At 43.1% G+C, this 21,717-nt stretch overlaps 1 protein-coding gene across 4 annotated transcripts in view; it reads left to right on the top strand.

The window, feature by feature from the left end:
- Positions 1-1,301, top strand: part of LOC130884656 (SLAIN motif-containing protein 1) — a 192,383-nt gene extending 191,082 nt beyond the window's left edge. For all 4 annotated transcript variants that reach the window (XM_057785822.1, XM_057785821.1, XM_057785820.1 and 1 more), the window contains one exon: positions 276-1,301. In XM_057785822.1, the coding sequence (XP_057641805.1) occupies positions 276-351 (76 nt within the window). In that variant the 3' untranslated portion in view covers positions 352-1,301. The remainder of the gene's footprint in view (positions 1-275) is intronic.
- The last annotated feature ends 20,416 nt before the right edge of the window (positions 1,302-21,717 follow it).

The raw sequence follows: 21,717 nt of genomic DNA, 5'->3' as shown, positions 1-21,717 counted from the left end.
CCATTAAGGACTTCACCTTTTCCTTCTCTGTCATAAACCTTTCCACGTATTGAAAGTTCACTTGTGTGCATGGGACACATGTGGCCCTGTGTTCTGGCCTCGGGCTCCAGCAGATGGGCACGCACCCTGAGAACCCAGAAGGATGTAACTTGACACACAGTTGGGACAGAGCCAACATCTTGTCGTGACTGGATGGAGGAGCTGATGGGAGAGGGGAGCAGAGTGATGGGACCCGGGGGATTATTAATGGCCCCTTTGCTTTCCTCCGCCCCTAGTTTCCTGCAGCCCCCGAAGCCCCTGTCTTCGCTCAGCACACTGAGGGATGGGAACTGGAGAGATGGCTGCTACTGATGCCGTCTTATGGACCCTTGAAGAATGAGACAGAAGTGAAAATGAGGGTTGTGTTACCTAGCTGGCTGGGTAACAGTGGATGCTGGGATATTCTTCCCCTTTCACACGTTAACATACGTACTGCGTTGTTTTTCCATGGACCAATCACAGAGACTAATGATTGCACTTACTCTCTGCCCGAGGTACTGCAGCATTCTCAAACCCACGGCTGCGGTATCGTGACACTTAGATCTAGGAAGTTTTTGTAGAACTGCTCTGTACCTGAATACTTTTTGAGAGACTTGAGACGTATCAATAATGCTTTGCCATATGAGGTTTTTAAAGTACCTTGTTCGTTTTACTTATATGTTCTGAACATCTTTCCATTACACGTTCCTCATTTTAATACATTGCATATTTACAACTAGGTTCTATAACATGATTTGAATTTTAATTTTTTTATAGTTTACAGGAATTTTATTTTTTTGTGCCTATTTCTTTTTATGCCTATGTAAACCACTATGGAACAACTTAAAATTTGTGCCATAAAAATATTTTTGTGGTAAGGTACTATTTTTTTAGCTCTCGGGATATATCAGCAAAAATACACCATACAATTTGAGACATAATTTTACGTTGAATGAGCACAATTTAATCTAAAGCATTGCAAGGAAACAGCCAGATGGCAGAGTTAAACGGTCTTGTCTTTTTCATTGTTAATTTATTGTCTTACATGAGTTTCATATTTATGATGATATCACAAGCACATTGCACTTAAGACCTGCAATGTTTGCTACTCAACCACAATTGATTTTCAATACTTTATTACAAAGGATGAAACTGTAATGTTTTATTAACAATGCTTCTGGAAATGAATGCATTTTAAAGCAAATAAATCTTTTTGATAGACCTTTTACAAAACCCATTTGCACTAATGAATGCTTTCTTATGGTCTGTGACTTACTATTTGTTACTGTGTACATTGCTGTTTTGGAATGTTCAGAAATAAAGACTCTATTTCAGCAATATCAGGTCACGCATGAGTGTGCAGCCTTAAAAGGGAGACCTCCCTGCTCGTTTCGTTGCAGCTATAAAAGCAGGCGCTATGGGCATGCTCCTGGATAAGGGCATTGCGGAGACACTTAGAAAACCCACATCGTGAATACTGCGTTTTCTTATTGTTTTTCTGAAATGCGTTTGATAGGAGGTACAAGGCTTTTAGTTTTGTGACCACACTTGGTCTCAGAAAGGCCACGAGAGCTGAAGTAGCTTGCTGGCAGGACGTACGTACAAATGAACTGCGTCCGTGGGGATTGGAATAGACATGGGGTGTTGGATTTGCAGGCTTTCTCAGTATCAGAGAAATCTCAAATAGCTGTTGCTGTTCTGGATAATCTCATCCGAAGAGGTCATGAAAAGTTTCAGCAAGGGTCTAAAGGATGTTTATGGTTAATAACTTTTAATGTTCATCTGTGCAGTTCCTATAGAGTTTGAAGGACTTTTAAAGATGGTGGTCACTGAAAATGAAGAGTAGGCATGTGGAGATGGGTATATAAAACAGGAAATGATGATTAGCAAGCATGTCTCCAGTGGCAGCAGCCATGTGAAGCGTTTTGTCTACATACACTGAATTTCATATCTAGTCACCCACTGTTGTTCCACCTTTAAAGACGAAGACCCTGAGTCCCAGAGGGGAAAAAGGTCACAAAAGGGTCAACCTTGGGCGAGCATTTGTCTGGCAAACAGTGACGCTGCCTTTGCCTTACTCCTATGTTCTTTCCTGTGAACTTGTGTAGTTAAGTTAGTCCATATATGCATATATCATATACAAGACATGAATCAGCTAATTTATTATGAAGAAGTTAAAGGATTTAGTTAAGTTTCAGTTTGGCTGTTTAATTTCTATTTTTTAAGTTCTAGTTTCCTTTAGGAAATAAAAGAGAAGGTCTCTTCTCGGATTTTATATTCTTGTTCTAGAGAGAGAGTGTAAAACCTTCAACAAGTTAGTAAACCATAGCATGCTCCATCTGGAGAGTCACGGGGGGAAAGGGAGCCGTGGTAAGGGAATTTGAGAATACACAGGTATCCTTATAACCCACGCTCAGAGGCAGCTGGGCAGGTGACTTTACTGACCTGCACTGGGCAGGAACTGAGGGAGACTCAGCCCTAAGGAGACCTCATGACCTTTTTAACCTGGAAATTCTGCATAACACAAAAGCATGAATGTCTTTATAGTTCACTGTAGAATCACAGGAAACAACTTAAAACCTAGTTCACAGTAGATAAGCGGGTGGTGGTCAGAAGAAGAAAGCCTGTTCCTGATCTTGAGAAGCAGAGACTTTGGTGTGACCACGACTGGCATTTGTGGAGCATGGGTGACAGCAGGAGCCTAGCTGTGGACACCAGCAAGGTCTTCAGAGGGATATGCTTAGTGATCAGTTCACGAAGAGCTTGTCACTAGGTCCAGTCTTCAAGAGGACGATGCTACACAAGAAGGTAAGTATAAGGAAATAAAAACGGTGAGGTGTGGCGGCGTAAATGAATGCAGACAGATTATATAGATATATACAGCTTTAATAAGGAAATAGACTTACAGGACCACAGGTTCCCGCGGAGAACAGGAAAAGCCTAGCAAAAGAAAAGGCTGCTGGGATCATGCCTGGCAGATTTATCCTTAAACATTAGCCCGAGGCGAACACGCCCCCAATGGGTGGGGCTATATCCCTACAGTGAGGGTCCCTTAAAAACATAGAAACTTTCCTGTGACCTTCACCAGGTGTGTACAGCCCATCTGATCTATGAAAGTGGTACAATCCTGTGTGTTTTCCAGTAGTATACAGAATTCCAGTTGTTCCAAGGGGTCGGCATTGTTTGCTAGCCTTTCATGTTTTAGCTGCGGGTGTGTTAGTGCCTGTGTGGTTCCTGGGTTGCTAGTGAGATTAAATATCCTTTCGTTTTCACTCATTCATTGAACACTTATATAGAACCACTTATAGATTCCTGTTCAGACCCAGTTTTCCATGAGAGTTTGTTTTTTAGTGGTTTGTAATGTCATTTATATATTTTTCTAAGTCTTTTCATTTATGTATGTATGTATTTTCTTAATAGGGTGTTTTGTTGAGTAGAAATACTCATTTTAATTTTATACAGTTTGTCATGCTGTTGGGTTTTTTGCTTGTTTTGCTATTTAATTTTTTTTAAATTTAAGTGTGCTTGTGAGAGAGGGGGGAGGGAAAGAAGGAAAGAGAGAGAGAGAGATAGAGAGAGAGAGAGAGAGAGAGAGAGAGAGAGAATATGCTCAAGCAGGTTCCTGAGGAACGTGGAGACATCAGATTCCCTTTATGAGCAGTTGTAAGCAGTGTGCAGCCTACTGTGGGTGCTGGGAACCCAAACTGTGTCCTCTGCAAGAGCAGCAATGCTTTAAACATTGACCTATCGCTGCAGTCCCGCTGTTCTGTTCTTAAAGATTAATCCTTGTGTCTTTTAAAAGAATAGGCCCTCATCCTGTGGTCAATTGAAAAATATGTATTCTATATTTTAGAAGTTTTATGATTTTGCTTTCATACACAGGTTGATAGTCAGCCTTGGTTTGTATGTGCTATGTGAAGTAGAGGGACAATGATATTTTATATCTTCCAAGTGGATATCTGGTCTTATTCCATTCTTCTCTTTGCTACACATCGGTTGTCATTATGTATCTGTTCATCTGTGCTCTCATTAGAACCAAATAGTTGTAATCACTCTACCTTTATGTGTTTTTAGATAGCAGAACAGTCTGCTACCTTGTTTTGTTTCTGGTGTCATGGCTAATGCCTTTTTGTAAACATACAATACACACACACACACACACACACACACACACACTCACGTTTACTCAAATTCGTCAAGTTCTTGTTGGCATCTGCCTAGAGTTTTACTAGAGTGCCTTTAATTTTGGATAAATTTAATCTTTACTATTTTAAATCTTAAACTCCACGAGCATGGGCTAACTTTTATTCAAGGGTTCCTTAATCTCTTATTAAATGTACAAAATCCTCATGGAGGACTTCTTCATGATTTACCAGATGAATTTATAGGAATTTAACCTTTTTGCTCTTTCATAATTGATATCTTAAAGTTTCTCCATGGCTTTCTTTGAATATTTCATTCAATGATCTTAAATATATGCTATCAATATATTTTGTGGACTTTACATAAGCTAAATGTCTTTCTGTTAATTGATTTCTCTCTCTTCTCTCTGCTTGTTTTCTTTCTGCTTAAATGACAATGGGAGGCATCTTTCTGTTGTGTGTTTTGCAGATTTTAAAAGGAAAGAACTTTTAATAAAATTTGTTTTTGATAATTTCTCATATTATGTAATATATTATGGTCACTCCTCCACCTTTTCATAATTTTCTCCCACCCTTGGCAGCATCTTCCCCTTCTCCTTCCTTATAGACTGTCCCCCCAAATCATGTGTTCTGTATCCTATGGAGCGTAATTAGGGCTGTCTGAGATCCTGGGTGCCTGCTGTGCTCCTTGGTGAGTACACACCTGCCTGTCTTACCTTTCTTTCTCTTGGAACCTAGTAGTTGCTAATATGTCAGCAGTGAATGGCAGGCTGGCCCCTGGAGCTCCAGCCCCATCCATGGGTGACTCTAGGAGTACCAGACTGTGTGAGCCCAGCACCAATAGGCACAACCGTTGTGGACTCATGACCATTGTGGCTGTGTCACGTTTTGAAGTTGGCATTTAGCAGTTCTCCCTATCCTCTATCTCCAACAATTCTTCTACCCAGTCTTCTGCAGTGTTCCCCGAATCTTAAGTGAATGATGCCAACCTCTTCTTATCTTTTTAAGAAAAGAATGTGAATATTAGCAAGCATTTCCTACATATGCCAAAATTAATCTTTATATTTGCTGACTTACATAGTGTGTGTGTGTGTGTTGCACCTTGAGTTGGAGGTAAAACCATTCTCAGTTCTGATGTGTGTAACTAACCATTCTATCATGGTTGTGATGTGTGTAACTAACCATTCTATCATGGTTGTGATGTGTGTAACTAACCGTTCTATCATGGTTGTTATGTGTGTAACTAACCATTCTATCACGGTTGTGATGTGTGTAACTAACCATTCTATCACAGTTGTGATGTGTGTAACTAACCATTCTATCACAGTTGTGATGTGTGTAACTAACCATTCTATCACGGTTCTGATGTGTGTAACTAACCATTCTATCACGGTTTTGTGTGTGTAACTAACCATTCTGTCACGGTTTTGTGTGTGTAACTAACGATTCTGTCATGGTTTTGTGTGTGTAACTAACTGTTCTATCGTGGTTTTGTGTGTACTAGTCACTTTTCTGGTGCTGTGATAAAATGCCATGACCAAAAGCAACTTAAGGAGGGAAGGAAGCGTCTGCCTGGCAGTTCCAGAGAGAGAGTCTGTAATGGCTGGGGAGGCATGCCCGCAGATGGCCACAGCCGGAAGCTTAGAGATCCCATCTTCAACTGCTAACAAGATGCAGAGAAAGTGAACTGGAAGTGGGACAAGGTTCTAAACTCTGAAAACCTGCTCCCAGGAACACACCTAACGGCTCTCTGACCTCCCTAAACAATTCACCTGCTGGGAGGGGTGTATTCAGTTACATGAGGCTATGGGAACCATTTCTCGCTTGAACCTCACAGTGAGCTACCTTGAAAACCAGGAGGGTGTGGCTGACGGCTCTTTTGAAAGCTCGAGGACCTGAATTTGGACTCCCAGCGTGCACATAGAGAGCTGGGCACAGCAGCACAAGTCTATGACCCTGGTGCTAAGGGGGCAGCAAGTGAGTCTCTGGAACTCTTTTCTTAGCCATGCCTGTCAGCTCCAGTTCAATGAGAGACCCTGACTCAGAAAAATCAAACAGAGTGATTAGAAAAGACACAGACCTCTGTCCTCCATACACATGCCTGAACACAGACATGCCCACTTAGACACACAAGAAGTGCTCAAGATGAAATGGATTTGATTTACTAATATTTTATTTTAATTTTTATCCAAGTTTATGGAATTGAAAACCCATGTAAGACAAAAACCCGTGTAAGCAAAAAGTACTCCAAACTTGCTTTTGAGATTAGCAGTACTGGAATTTTTTTTTTTTTTTTTTTTTGCCCTTAAGTATTTGACAAGTCTTGAATTTGCAACCATCGGGACTACAGTACTGTTCAAGTTGGAGTTTCATTATCTGGGGTAGATATTCATTACGCATCTAAGAGCATTGTGATATGGCTTCCAACAATGGTATTTCTGTTTATATGCATAGTTGTGTTGATTTATGTGTTTAGAAGTCATGTGACTTTGGTGAATGCATATATAATATATTTTATGTCCCCGACAGAGTGAACTTGTCATCAATGGAGCTTCCTGGTGTATAATATTTTTTAAGCCTACTTTTCTGGTTTAGGCAGAAACCTTGGGTTTCTTAGCGTCTGTGGAGTGGATATTTTAAAACCTTATGCTTTCAAACGTTTAACTGTTTTTGAAATATTGGTTTGTTTGCTTGTTTTCTTGAGAAAAGGTCGCATGGTCTCCTGGGCTGGCCTCAAAGTAATGTTTTTCATGCGTTAGCCTCCCCCAAGTGCTGGGTTTCAGGCGTGAGGTACGATGCCAAACTGTGAGCATGGTCCTATGCAAACAACATGGTTTGTTTTGTTTTGTGGCTCACAGCTACAAAAGTCATTGTTCTCAACGTGAGCCTGTGAGCTATTACTTCATGAGATCATTACTGACATATTTGAATTTAAATCTGCTTTAGCTTCCTTTTCTTCTGCTCCCCCTTGTCTCCATTTATAGTCTCATGGGTTGTTTAATCTTAGGATTTTCCCCCATTATCTAGAGATTATATTCTAATTCTCTTCTCTTACTCTTCTGTTAGTCACCCAAGGAACTGCAGTTTGTACCAAGAAAAAAAAATACCATTAATCTTTACTCAGCTTCGTCATCCTTTTAGGCACCATGAGATTCCCTACTTTCTTCCATCTCATCTTAGTGTGTGCAATTCAAGTTCCAGGTAGAAACTGGGGAAAGGGTTCGTTGTAAACGGTGGGCATCTTGGGAACTCAGAGGACACCATTACAGTGATTCAGCATTTAGGATAAGAGATTTAGAGAAGGTTCACAGTGTTGTGATGGGGCTTAGAGAACAGACAGCTTCGGTGGGCTCAGCCGTTTCTCAGGCTGCTTCGGTGTAATTGCTTAATTTCTGTTATTCCCATATGAAGTCTATGGTGAACTGGTCATTGTCGTGCCCGAGCCACCCCAGTACTTGGATTACAAACATGCACTTTCACATGTAACATTAAATGAGGTTCTGAGTCCTTTCTCTGAATGAATATTCAGAGCCTGATTTTGTGCTAGATGCTATGGAGGTAACAGATGTGGTTCAGAAGAGAAAGCTGAGCACATAGGTGTTTCTCATCAGTGGCATTTCTAAAGTGTGGGCATCCCAGGAGGGGAGTGATTATTTAGGAGAGATGGAGAAGAATTTGAGGTGTTGGAAAGACCAGAAGACAGTTGATATGTCTGGACATGAGTAGCTGTGGAAGACGGGCTGCACAATTGATAGGGCAAGATGGGATGTGGTGCCCATCAGTGGAAACATTCAGAACCCAAAAGTGGAGATAGAAAAGTTCTCCTGTGTGCATGCATGGAGTGAGCTCCTGTTCCTCTGTGTGCGTCCATGGAGTGAGCCCCTGTTCTCCTGTGTGCGTCCATGGAGTGAGCCCCTGTTCTCCTGTGTGCGTCCATGGAGTGAGCTCCTGTTCCTCTGTGTGCGTCCATGGAGTGAGCTCCTGTTCCTCTGTGTGCGTCCATGGAGTGAGCTCCTGTTCTCCTGTGTGCGTCCATGGAGTGAGCTCCTGTTCTCCTGTGTCCGTCCATGGAGTGAGCTCCTGTTCTCCTGTGTGCGTCCATGGAGTGAGCTCCTGTTCTCCTGTGTGTGTCCATGGAGTGAGCTCCTGTTCCTCTGTGTGTGTCCATGGAGTGAGCTCCTATTCTCCTGTGTGTGTATGTGTATGAAATGAGTTTGAAGAAGATGCTGGGCAAGATCCCTTTAAACCTCAGATCTGTGTTCATGGCTTCCTGTTTTATTACAAGTCAGATGGTGTAGTTGGATGTTTTTTATTATTGATTATGAAGTCTCAGCCTTAGCTTAGGCTTGTCCCACCAGCTCTTTTAACTTAATTTAACCTGTTTCTATTCATCTACCTTTTGCCTTGGGCCTTTTTACCTTTCTCCCATTCTATATATCCTGCTTTCCTGCTTCCTCCGTGTCTGGCTGTCTGGTTCCTGGTGTCTCCCTGGTGTCTCTTTTGCTTTCTTTTCCCTGAGCCTAAATTCCTCCTCTTCCAGATAAGGTAAAACGACAACACATCTTTACGTAATTCAACAAATGCAGCACGTCTTTGCAGAGTTAAACATTCCGCAACAAGATGGGAAGCTCACACTGTGCAAGCCCACAGGCAGGGTGCTCCTTAGTTCTCTGGAAATGCAACTCGTGACATCCACTTCCAGCCTCAGAGAGTGAAGTGGTAGTGTCCTGCTGCAAAAGCAAGGAGGCAGTTTGGGGAAAGAAAGGTCAAATAGTTTGTCTGGGTCGCGGAGTTGTTTAGAGACAGAGCCTGCATTCAAAGCCAGGCTTTTAATTTTTTTTTAAACATAAAAGAACCGACTTGAGCAAATATGAATTCAGTAACCCACTTCACCTTTCTATAAGAATGGGTTGCAGAAAGCTCAGGGTGGAAGCAGGGACAAAATATTCATGGGTGTTTGGTCTTGAGGGGATAGCATGTAGAAAAAAACAGTGTGTGCAAAGAATAAAATTCAACTCTGGATGGATGGAATTCTCTGCGTTGTTGGGTTGGGGAGGTACCATAAAGTTCAGCTGGAGAGATGGGCAGGAGGAGAATTTGAAAGAACTGTGCCCATGCAAGGTAAGAATGGTGAGCTGCATCTTCGAGGGAAGGAGTGAGGACACATTGAATTTTAAAGCCATCTTCCCCATCATGTCAACTATTTATTATTCCGGTTAAACATTTAAGACAATTTTTTTCAGTACTCATAACTGTGCCTTGTTAGTATTTATCATACAATGTAACACCAGAGATTACCCTCCCTGCTAACTGTCTCTGAGCTTATGTGCCAGCATCTCCCTTGTCTTCCATATCTCACCACCATAGCAACCATTCTTCTGTCTACTTCTATGAGCTCATTGTTTTTATTCCATGTGTAAATGAGATCATGTGGCATTTGTCTCTTTGCACTAGCAATTTAAATGTCAATGCATACCTAAGGAACTGAAATAAATACACCCCAAAGATACCAGCTGCCCCCTGCTCTTGATCTTTGCAGGATTACTTGCAATGGCCACAATATAGAAATATCACACACACACACACACACACACTGGAATCCTATTCAGCTTTAGGGAAAAAAAAGTGAAATCTGGTTGAACTGCAGGAAATTACATTAAGTGAAATAAGGCAGGATTTTATAAGAGGTATTTAGTGCCTCCAGGTCATTGGACAGGCCATAAACCAGGGTAGTTGTGCCTCCGAGGATGGCTTCCCACTTAGCATCATAGACCCAGCCTGCCAGGGTATCTGCCACGGGGTAGGAAAGACAAGTTTTAAGTTGCCACAGGAACCAATTTCCATTCAAATACTGCATGTGCTAGGACCAGGGATTATAGCTGCATCTGTCTCAGCCAGATCTGTACCACCCAATGTGGATAAGTCATGTGTTGACCACCTTAAAAAAACTGACCAGAAACAGGACTTCCAACATCACTGTCACAGAGTAAAGGGAACCCTCCCAACTGTGCTTGCTAACAGAAACATCATGTTCTGTTGAAGAGTCATATTTCATGGCAGAGATTCCATTGGTGAGCATTAATTTAGTCTAAAAGAGAGATGGAGAGACACAGATCTGAGACGTGCCCAAGAAATATCCTGTTCAGAGGATGATTGTAGTCACGAAGACCTGGATGAATTAGAAGGGGAATATAGATGAAGCATGAGCATGGTAAGGTGAACAGGCTTAGTGGAAGGTTTGCTTTCAACAGAGCTAAGTCAGTAGGGTGATTTGTGTTTGACAGCTTTTGCTCCAAAGAGATGAGAAAGAACAGTGGTCTGTCCCCCCACAATCTGATGTTATCACAGCTTTAACACAAGCCTTATTGCAGCATACTGTGGCCAGCCAAACCTCTGATAGCCATTTTCCTAATCTCACTGCTTGACAGCTGAATGGGCGAGTTGCCTGTCACATTAAGCTGGAGAAGCACCACACTTCCTGCACCAGTTCTCTTAGTAAAGACCAATACAGTGTTAGATTCAAAGAAGACCCTGAGCCAGGCTAAGTAGTTTAGCAGAGAAGTTCAGGAAATGCTGCAGGTGTGAAAGGAAAGGATTAAAAAGCCGATTAAGCAAGATGCTGCTGTGGGCAACCAGTTTAAGCCCACAAGGAACTTCTGAAGACAGTTTAAACACATGCATCACATACCATACACTCAAGAGCTGAGTGTTTTTCATAACGTGTCTGTGTTGGCTAGATCTTTTTGTCAACTTGGCACAGTCTCGGGTCTCTTGGGAAGATGGAACCTCAATTGAGGAAATGCCTCCTGTCAGATTGTCCTGGAGATAGTTTGTGGGGGCAGTTTCTTGATTAATTAGGGCCAGAGGGGGACCATGCAGGTGGTCACAGCAGGCAGGGATGCAAATTGTGACTTCAGGGAGTCTGATGCCTGGTGGCTTACTTACCCAACAAACTTAAACACAGCATAATTTGGGGGAAAGTTTCCTGGTATAATACAGTCCCAGGTGCATCAGGAAGCGTAATTACACATAATTATCACAACTTGATCACGGTACATGTCATTCAAGAAGATGTGTTCTGGAGAAAAGTTGCCTTTACTAGCTTAACAACCCAGGGACAGTTCTGACCTGGTCTCGGTCATACAGACAGCACAGAGGTCATTTGGGCTATTAGCCACCTCTGGTCCTGGTTACCGACGCTTGATATGGCCTTGCCCGAAAGATAACACAGATCACCAGGCTGTTTAATAACTTCCGATGCCATGCCTTTGGGGTGGAAGAACCGGTTTTATGTCCACTCCTCTGAGAGGATAAGCCTGTGTGCTTACCATTTCTGGCTTTTCTGCAGATTTGGAGGTGCCAGGATCTTCATGCTGTGCTCCCAACATCAGTCCACTAGGGGTGGTAGCACCCCTAGATAGAACATTCCAGGAGCTGTAGGAAAAGGAGCTGAGACAGACTGATTCTGTCCTGGCTTCTGCTAACTGACTCCAGGTTCCCGCCTTGAGTTCTTACCCTGACCTCTCTCGGTGACGGTCCAGGATAGGACTGGGGCGGGCCCACATAAGCCAATTACACCCCTTCCTCCCCAAGTTGCTTTGGTCACTGTTTTATATCAACAACACTGGAAAACCAGCTAGGGCAGCACCCCATCAGTGGGCGGCGAAAGTGGGAACTCTAGGAGTGCCAGAGTTCCTCCAGAGCCCTCGTGTTAGAGGGCAAGGCTGTCAATCACTGAAGAGCCATCCACAGCGGTCTAAATCAGGGCTGTCAAGCTATGACTCATAGATTAAATCCTGCCCCCAGCTGCCTTTTATACTTTACAGGTGAAGAATGAGTTTTTAGATTTTTATAGATGTGAAAACTCTATGGCTTTCAAATCCTGAAATAGTCACTAATGTGACTTTACAGAAAGGACTGGGCAATCTCTGATTGGCATGATTTTTATCACAATAATCCTCATCTCAGATTCAAAACAACTGTCCTCACTTGTATTCCGGAGTTCAAGTGTGTTACTTTGTAAAGCCAGTAGGGGGCGCTAGAGTCCAAGCCAGAAGAGAAAATGAGGTTTAGCGTGCTGACTTTGCCATACTTCACTGACAGACATGTGATCCTTCTCTCTCTGTTGCTGGTCCCGCTCCACTGAAAAAGGAGCAGGGGACAGAGCATTGTATGTCCAGGAAGGGGACAGACCTGGGATCTTGCCATTCACCTCCTTTGTAATGTTTCACATCCTCCCTCCATTTCTCCAGAATAACTGACAAACATTTATTGATTTCATGTATTTTCCTATACTAGAAATATATAGCAGGTAAGTATTAAAACAAATTCTAAACGTTTCTTCAAGGCTTTTTTTTTTTTTTTTTTTTTTTTTTTTTTTTTTTTAACGTTCTACATGGTTCTATAAAACACCTCTTTCAAAGATCGGGCGAGTAAGTACTCAACCCCATTTTATAAGTGTTTCATAGAGTCGTGCAACAGTCAACAATAGTCACAATAACTTAGTTTTAAAATGACATCCAGACTAATAAAAACATTTTGGAAGGGTGATTGAACAGTTAAAAATGAGTACTGCTTTTGCAAAAGAGCTGAGTTTGGTCGCCAGCATCCTGTAAGTCGGAGTCCAGCTGAACTGAATAGCCCTGTTACAAAGCTGACCCTGGAATGTCACGGTGGCTGCTTTCCTTTTTAGTGATCAAGGTCTTCAAAAAGCTAGGAGCTGTGGGAACGAAACTTGGTTTGCTGGCTGCTTCTCCCAGGGCCCAGCGGTATCGTCCTGGAGCCCTTCCGCTATTGCCTCCGGCTTCAAAGAGACTTTCTGCAGAGATCCGGGCTCCTTTAAGACCTAACTTGTCTAACTCAAATGGGATAAACCTGACCCAGAAGTCAAGAAGCCTATAAGAAGCACATTTTAGCGGGTACTTGAGAAATTATACAAACTGATCACTAGGGGGCAGTAATCCTGGGACACCGCCTACCATGCTTCATGTGCTAATTAATGGTCAAGTAAACAGAAAAGATCAACGCACCCCCTGATGAAAAGTTTCATGTTATCAGTCTTACTCAAAAGGATCATTTTTTATTCAATCGGCCTTCAAGACATCCGAGTAATTCTAACATTTTCTATTTTGTATTATTTCTGTTAAAAGCAGGTCATGAGTACTTTGAACAAGGATTTCATGACCCATGATTTGGAATATAGTTTTAAGAAACACTTCTTTTTCTTAATAAGTAATCTGGATAAATTTATTAATAGACAATCATAAAATTATGTATATGCAGAAATAATAGCTTCGGAATGGATTAGTAGGTACAAATGGATAAATAGCGGTGTAATCTCCAGGTTTTTTTTTTTTTTTTTTTACCATAAGCACGAAACAAACAGCAATACCAGTTGAGTCCACAGGAGGGCAGCATCTACCCAAGGTATAGAGAGGCTTAAGCCGCTGGCTTGCTTTCCTAGGTGTGAGTGAATTACTCTGTAGCGAACTAGGAGAAGCAAAAAGTGGTTTGCGCTTGGCAGTTAAGTCAGTCTTTCAAAACCAAAGAGCTACGATGTTGCTTGTTTAATCCAAGATTAAACAAAAAGATCAAGTACTTTGTCCCTGGCTTCTCTCTTTCTTTTTCCATTTCCTCCTTTGGTCCTCTCAGGCCGATGTTCTTGGCTAGGAAGTCCAGGCAATCCTCAGTAACGGTGGGTCCTGATGATCTGGCGGTCATGAACACCCTGTTGGAGTCGTCGCCAACAGTCTGCATTTCCGCCCTGACGGTGACTCCCACCAGCCGGCTCCTGTGTGTGCAGATCGGTGTGCTGTGTCACCTCTGTGAGAAGTGATGACTCTTCTGATCCTTGTTCAAGAGGAAGCGCTGACCTTTGGAGGAGCTGGCATGGCGCACTTTGCCTTAGAGGTGCTTGGGAGAGGATCTTCCTAATCCACAAGGAAACAAACTCAATCTGTGTAATAGGGCGCCCTTACATTGTTCAGTCATGGCCGCTTACATCTTCCTTTGTCTCTAGGAATGAAACTTAACTTTTTCGATTTACTTGCTTTTGAGCTCTTGAAGACCCAGCACCATCTCACCTTAAAAATCACGGGCTGGCTGAGTTATTTCTGCCCTGTCACCCAGTTTGCAGGAAATAGGCAGTGGGTCCCCTCAGTCTTGTCAGGCATGGAAGAAATTTCCTGCCCTTTGTTTTATTTGAGTATCTATTGCCACAGGTTGTAGCCCCGGCCCTAAGTCTGTGTTTGTTGCTAGTAATTCTTTTCTGCATGATGCTAAGTGAACACGATCACGTTTCCACAGTTTTGAAGACCCAAAATGTGCTTGGTCTATTACTTAGGAGAATATTATATTATTTCCTTTGACCACTAGGTAGGCTACAGAGTGTTTTGACGCTTGGCCTGCCTTCCATTGCTCTCCAGCCTCTGTGTGTACTGCTTGCTCTGCTCACAACGCTGTTCCCACAGCTCTCCCTGAACCTCCTTTCTCTACCTTGGTAGTCATGGAGACCTGCTGGGGAAGCTCTCTGTCTGCACTGTCGTACAGCGCCGTCTGTCACCTCAGCATTTGCAGGCTCCTGCTAAGGCTTGGGCTGTATTCTCCTCTTGGTTGCAGGAGACCCACAGCCGCACTTTCTGTGTGAACCAAACCACAGGTGACTGCTGATGCCATTGATGTTGCTGAACTACCAGCCAAGTTGCTTGCTGAACAAGCTGTTGGAGGATGAATTCTTTAGGGACAAAGTCGCCAGCGTGGAAGTGGAGTTGGATGGATGTGTTTGGATAGAAGTGTCCAGTACAGGGTGAGGCGAGGTCATGAAACTTGGCAAGGGTATTCTCAGGTGATGACGGGCATTTGCAGAGTCAGAAGAGGTCTAGAGACACAGCTGAATCCTTTGCCTGAGGGAGAGGGATTCGCTGCAGACTTTCAGCATGGCGTCTTATTTGCTGGTTGCCCCGACATGAAGACAGGTCAGACTGCCTATGGGCTGCTTTGTAGAGAGGGGGGTGAAGAGGGCTGCTGTGGGTTATGGTAGAGCCAGGCCTTTGAGGAGTAAGTGTAAGGAAATAGTCTTGAGTGTAAGCAGCCTGTGAAAGCAGCCTCCCATGTGAGGGGACTGAGAGCAGCCCCTCATGTGAGGGGAGGGACTGAGAGCAGCCCCCCCGCCCATGTAAAGAAACCCAAGCAACATCATAGAGGCACAATCCTGCTTCGGATTTTACTTCAAAATACAGGCCTATTTCCCCCTGAAAAGAAGAAATCACCAAAGCCCCATATCTTGTTCTAAAACATTATCCCATCCCTCTTCTCACACACAGGCTTCCAGATCTCCCCTCTTTCATTAAAGGCGCCCCAGGCAGTGATCTCCCACAGCTGCTCAGAGACTGGCTTCCAAGAACAGCCCAGAGGGACCCACCGTCACATCACCTTTCCCAGAAGTGACCAGGGACATCGCGGTTGCTGTGGCCCAGTGGCTGATCAACTGCAGGGACCAGACTGTTATTGCAGAGCTTAGACAGGAAATACATTGTATATTTGGAGGGAATTATCTCCCAGGCTTGGAACAGAGAATGTAACACATGGCTCAGTATCTCAGCAGCTGCAACTGTTGGAAACACAGTTTCAGGATGACACGGGAAATAAATGCATCGCTAAAAGTCAGGAACAAGCCATATTCTAGAAGTTGGCTAATTTATTTGATATGTGTACAAATATTTCACTGAGGATCAAGGAATGACGAACCCCTAGGAAAATCAGAATCCTCAATGAGTCCATGAACACAGGGCTCTTTGCTTTGTCACAGCAGGTCCTTCCGAGATGAGCATGCTCTATTGTTTCTCTAGCTTAGGAAAGCATAGGCCGTATTTGCTGCTGACAACACATGAATATTACCAAGAGAGGTAAACTTAACCTCTTGATTCTGCTTTTTAATGTTTTTACTAGCATCTGTAAAAGGAAAAAAATGATAAATACTCGAAAACAAATGATGTTTGAGAAAGAAGCACAGGACTACTCAATGAGAAGAGGATTTTTGTTTGTGTTGTTTTTAATCTTTTGAGATGGAGTCTTGTTAAGTGGTCTAGGATGACCTTGAACTTGTAATCCTTCTGCCTCGGTCTCTCAAACACTGAGAAGACAAGTGTGTATATCAGTCCTATGTGTGTGTGTGTGTGTGTGTGTGTGTTTACATGCTCAAGTGAGATCTGATGCCTACGGAAGCCAGAAGAAGGTGTCGGACTCTCTGGAACTAGAGTTGCAGAGGGTTGGTTGGACACAGGTGCAGAGAACCGAGCTCCAGCGCTCTGCACGAGCTTGGTTGCTCTTAACAACCAAGTCATCTCTCCAGGCTCCACTCATGATAATCACCAGAATAGGAAGCCATCTGATTGGGCCACAAATAGAAATATGGATAAAAAAAACAGTCACATGATAGTTACACCAAGCAAGTAAAAGGACACAGAACAACATGAAAAAAAAATCTTGGAAACATAATGTTAAATAAGGAAAGTCAGTGGCAAAGTTTATTTCCCCAATGATAGATGTTCAGTAAATTTTGTTACAGAAGCAAAATTATAAATTACATACAATCATATGAGACTGTAATAAAACTTACAAATATCTACAAAGCTCAAATTCAGGAGAATGATCTTCTAAGCAAGGAGGGAGTTAAAACATGAGGAAGTGAGAGGCATCATTGTTATAATTAAAATGTTATTCTTTTAAAAAATAAAATTCTGAAGCTCATATAGTAAAATGCTAAAATTTATTATATTTTTAGGTAGACACATAGGTGATGCATTTGTCTTCTTTTGGTGCTTTTGGAACACAAAGATGAAATTATGCCTCAGGTAAGAATGGTTATGCTAGATCTAGTGCTGGCCTTGCCAGACTTTGTTGACTCCCCATGGGAAGCCTTACCCTCTCTGAGTAATGGATGCTGGGTGTGGGGAGCAGGAGGAGGGGAGTGAGTGGGAACTGGGATTGGTGTGTAAGAATGAGAAAAGATTGCTTTAAAAATAAAAACAAAAAACAAACAAACAACAAAGACACAACAAAGAATGGCTGTCCAAAGACTTGGCTCCTCGGTTGCTAACCCGTTTAAATGTAGCCCTTCTGTGACATCACTGGAGGGAGAGACTGCAAGAAGAAGCATACATTCGAATACCAAGGGGTTTCTGTTTTCTTACACACTGAAAGCACGTAAAAGCGAAAAATAAAAAGCCTGTGATCTTTGTGTGCCTGTTTAGTGCCTCGAGCCCAGTGCTGGAAACAAAAAAGAGAGATAAGAGACATCTCAACAAGACGCTCTCTTGTTCTTCTGAACAGCTCCGAGTGGAGCGCGTTCCCAGGACCCCGCGTGCAGCATCCCCGGGGTCCCGAGATTCCCATTCAGGTCACATTACCAGTCTTATTGGCCCGTCTCAATAGCCTTGTCCTTCTCAAGGACTGGAAGGGCTTTGTTCTAGGAATGTGACCTGGGGAATCCTGTGTAGATAGCTTCAGTCTGCTTGCATCTGGCTCCTTACTGGCTTGGCAAACACGGAGAGGGGTTTTTAATTAATACTCAGTGATGAAGTCTTAGCATGTTTTCTCTTGGTTCCCGCCACAATTCTGAAGGTTTTCACGGTTTCTGTGCATACACCAGAGTTTTGCTGCTTTCTGAGCAAAAGTTGTAGGGAGAGTTAGGTCAGTATGGTCTAGGGAGCTAGGGAGCTGGAAGGTGGTCTCACGCTCTTTTCTAGCTCAAGTTGTGGAGTCAAAGTTGTCCTTTTCTCTGGGTGAAAAGAGGACAAGCGTGCATGTTTGGTGCTGTCAGGATGGATGACTGACAGCCCTGTTTTGCTGTTAGGTGGCGAGCCAGGGGCCTGGTGCACACCAATTATTTCACTTCCTTTTCAGAGGCCCCTCTGTCATTAGCATCTTAATTTCTGCTTCCTATCATTTGACTCAGTGGGCTATTTCTTATCCAAAGGATAAGGAAAAAAATACCTGGGGCATTCTAAAAGCAGATGTCAGAGCTTAGTAAGAGGTGGTTAGCTGGATGTGGGCTCTACTGTAAGGTTAGAAATTTAATCTCACCATGAGAATTCTAAAGGATATAGAGACACTGAAAACCATCAGTTAACCTTTGCTGCCGATGAGTATGGGGCAGAAAATTGTGATGTAGAAACGACCAGTAAACGATAACTAATGGACCAAGTCTGATGTTGAAAGTACAGGTGCGATACATTGGAGCTGCACTGGTTCGTGTACTTACGGTCTACAGCTGAGTTGAACACTCTGCACGAGTCACGCCATGCCTGTGGGACCTGAAATAGCTAAAGCTTATGTGGAAGAGGAAAGGCTCTGAGGCTCAACAGGAGACAAAGGATGCTGAGAGTGGGAGAAATAGTCTTCCCCAGGGATTGATGTGGGATTTCATTGGTCAATAAAGAAGCTGTCTTGACCCATCCGATAGGGCAGAATTTAGATAGGTGGAGTAAACAGAACAGAATGCTGGGAGGAAGAGGAAGTGAGCTCAGAAATCATGCAGCTCCCCTCAGAGGCAGATGCGATGGAGCCAGCCGCCAGCCAGCCGCCAGGTCAGACATGCTGAATCTTTCCCGGTAAGCGCACCTAATGGTGCTATGCAGATTATTAGAAATGGGCTAGTCCAGGTGCAAGAGTTAGCCGAGAAGAGGCTAGATATAATGGGCCAAGCAGTGTTTAAAAGAATACAGTTTGTGTGTTGTTATTTCAGGGCATAAGCTAGCTAGGCGGCTGGGAGCTGGGGTGGCAGGAACGCAGCCCACAGCTCCCACAACAAGGGATGAGCGCACCATTGGTTATCCAGTGCCCATGATCTGCCCTGAAATATTGCTATACAAGCAACACTGCACTGACTGAGCAGGTTGTATCTTCATATTTCGGAATGCACACACATGTGTGCATGACCACAGTTAAAGAAAGTGATGCTGTGAGTTTGAAAGAAAGCAAGGAGGGTGTTCATGGGAGAGTTTGTGGGGGGGGAAATGGAAGGGACAAATAATGTAATTATAATTTCAAAAACTAAAAATGTCCCTTGAAAACCTTAAATATTTGCTGTGAGGACCTTTACAACAAAAGTTAACTAACTCTTCCCTTAAGCTGTGAAACAGAAGTTGACAATATAAAATTTGCAGCGAAAGCTGTGGCCTTAAGCACAAATTGGTATTTAATCCATTAATAGAAATAGACAGAACCCAATTTCTTGTTTCAATGATTGTGAGTCAATATTTTTTTTCCAACTTATTCTTGTGTCTTTCACATCATGCATCTCAATCCCATTCATTTCCTGTCCTTGCTTATCTGCCTTCTGCTCTTGTGCCTCCACCACCTCCGATAAAATTTAAGAAAATTTAAATAAGAAAATAAAAGAAAAAAAAGCGGGAAAAAATTTTGTTATGGAAACCATATTCTGACATAGCGAGTCATGCATAAACCCTTTTGTTCATACATCTTTCCTTAAAATGTTGATTGCAAAGAGTCTCAGTCTGGTCTGAGGCCTCTGGATTCTGCTACACTATCGATGCTGGGCTCTCACTGGGACTCTTCTGGATATTCTGTTGTTGTCCTGTGTCATGGAGATTCTGTAACTTTAAGTCTACAGGACTGGGCCCTTCATGTGCTCCAGCAAATCACACACAGACGGGGTGGATATTGGGGTGGGCCAACCCATAATCCTGGTTATGGGCCTGGCTGAGCTCTCCTGCATTGGCCTGGTGAGTTGACCCCTTTGGAGCAAGGTCAGTCTTCCTGCTTTCATGACCTCAGGGTTGGATCTCCTATCTTCAGGGCCAGCTCTCCTGTGTTGCCCAGGCATGGCATCCAGGTCACGCTCTCGAGAGCTTCAGCAGATGAGGGGCAATGCCAGCTCTCCCACTAGTATGATCTCAGGGCCAGCTCTCCCACCTGCCTCTCCTCCTTGGGCTTTGATAGGTAGAGATAAATCAACTTTTAAATTAGCACTCTGTATATCATTACCTAAAATCATATCTTATCAACATTTTCTGCATCAAGTTGGTGATGATTTGACAAAAGAGTTAGCAGAAAATATGAAGGGAAATACAAAATTAGACACAAAAGGGAACTTTCTACAAAAGCCAGATGTAACCATAACCTAGCCATCTGAAATATGGACTTCAGAGATGCCACCTCTCGTCTCCCTCAATAGGAAGAACTGCACAGTTTCAATAGCCAGGTCCATTGTGTCTGGTTCTTTAGATAACCTGGAGCAGGTTGGCCCTATCCACACATCCACAGCTGGTTGGTTTCCCAAGCAACCCTAGGATTAGATGTGCTTCTGAGCCAGGTTTGTTTTCCTATGTCCCCTTGTGAATACCTCAACTAAACCTACAAGACTAGAGTTGTGACCACCCTTGGTCTTGTCCAGTCCTTAATGCTCTCTAAATCCCTGCTCCAATGTACGCTCTTCCTCTCCCATAAGGCTCCCCAAAGCCATGGTCCTGTCATAGTGGAATCTGACTGACTCTGATCTCTTAGCTGTTATTATATCCTAGATCTTGATGTTCCTGCTTGCTCTCAGGCAAACCGCTGGCTCTGCTTTCCAAAAAGCTCAAACAGCCTGAATTGAAAGCATTTCTTGCTTTCAGCTACTGTGATTCAGGCTCTTGGACATTCCAATAAGACTGAACCCTACACATGTTTGTGCTGACTATGCCAACAAGACTTGGGTTAGCCTCTTTAGCCTATTCTCTGAAGATTTGTACTTACTTGTTTGCCTTCTTGAAGGTTTATTTTGCCTTGTAAGCACAGAGGTTTTGAACGTAGTCTCTAACTTGTTAAAAAGTTGAGCTTCAACTCTTTGAAGTCAGCAGCCCTTTATGAGACAATTCAGTTATAACTAGGGTATTTGCCTAATGAGGGAGCATCTTGACTATTAACCAACTTCTCATGTGAGCTCTTGACAGCTTTTCAACCTCTTTTAGCATAGAGGAGTTGCTAAGAAGTTTGGATTCTCCTGGTGAGGAGTGTTTTGGACTGAGTGACTCTCTCTACCATATGACTTCACGTCTTGCTGGAGAATGTAATCTCACAGTTTCCCTGCAGAGCCCAGCAGTTCTCACCATGATTCTGGTCACATGCAAGACTTGTCCTCTGCCCAATCAGTTCACTGAAAGAATATTGACATCCTTCTGCCCTGTGTTACATGAAGTTGGGGCTGCGCTCACAGTCCTGCTCAGTCACAGACTTGCGGATTATTGCTTCATTTATGCTTGGAAAAATCCCAAGTGAAAACAAACCATTCTCAAACTCCTGGGAACTTGGCGTTCCATACTTGCAAAGAGCCATTGTATTGGGTGGATGCCTTCAAGAAAACGGCTGATTTTCTACCTGGTCTTAAGTGTCCTACTTAGCCTTCTAGCCAGACTGATATTAGTTTTTATATTACTTTCCCAATAAAATGTCTTGTAAACAAAGTGCTTTTGTTTGGTTTGAAATTCTTTCAATCCTTTCTTTCTCACATGCTCACTGGTCATTTGTCTCTGGCCTTGGCTGCTTGGACTTGTAGTAT

This window comes from Chionomys nivalis, chromosome 12 (assembly GCF_950005125.1).
Source record: "Chionomys nivalis chromosome 12, mChiNiv1.1, whole genome shotgun sequence".
Lineage (NCBI taxonomy): Eukaryota > Metazoa > Chordata > Mammalia > Rodentia > Cricetidae > Chionomys > Chionomys nivalis.
The sequence above is the reverse complement of the archived record's forward strand: the minus strand, read 5'-3'. Positions and strand labels throughout refer to the sequence as shown.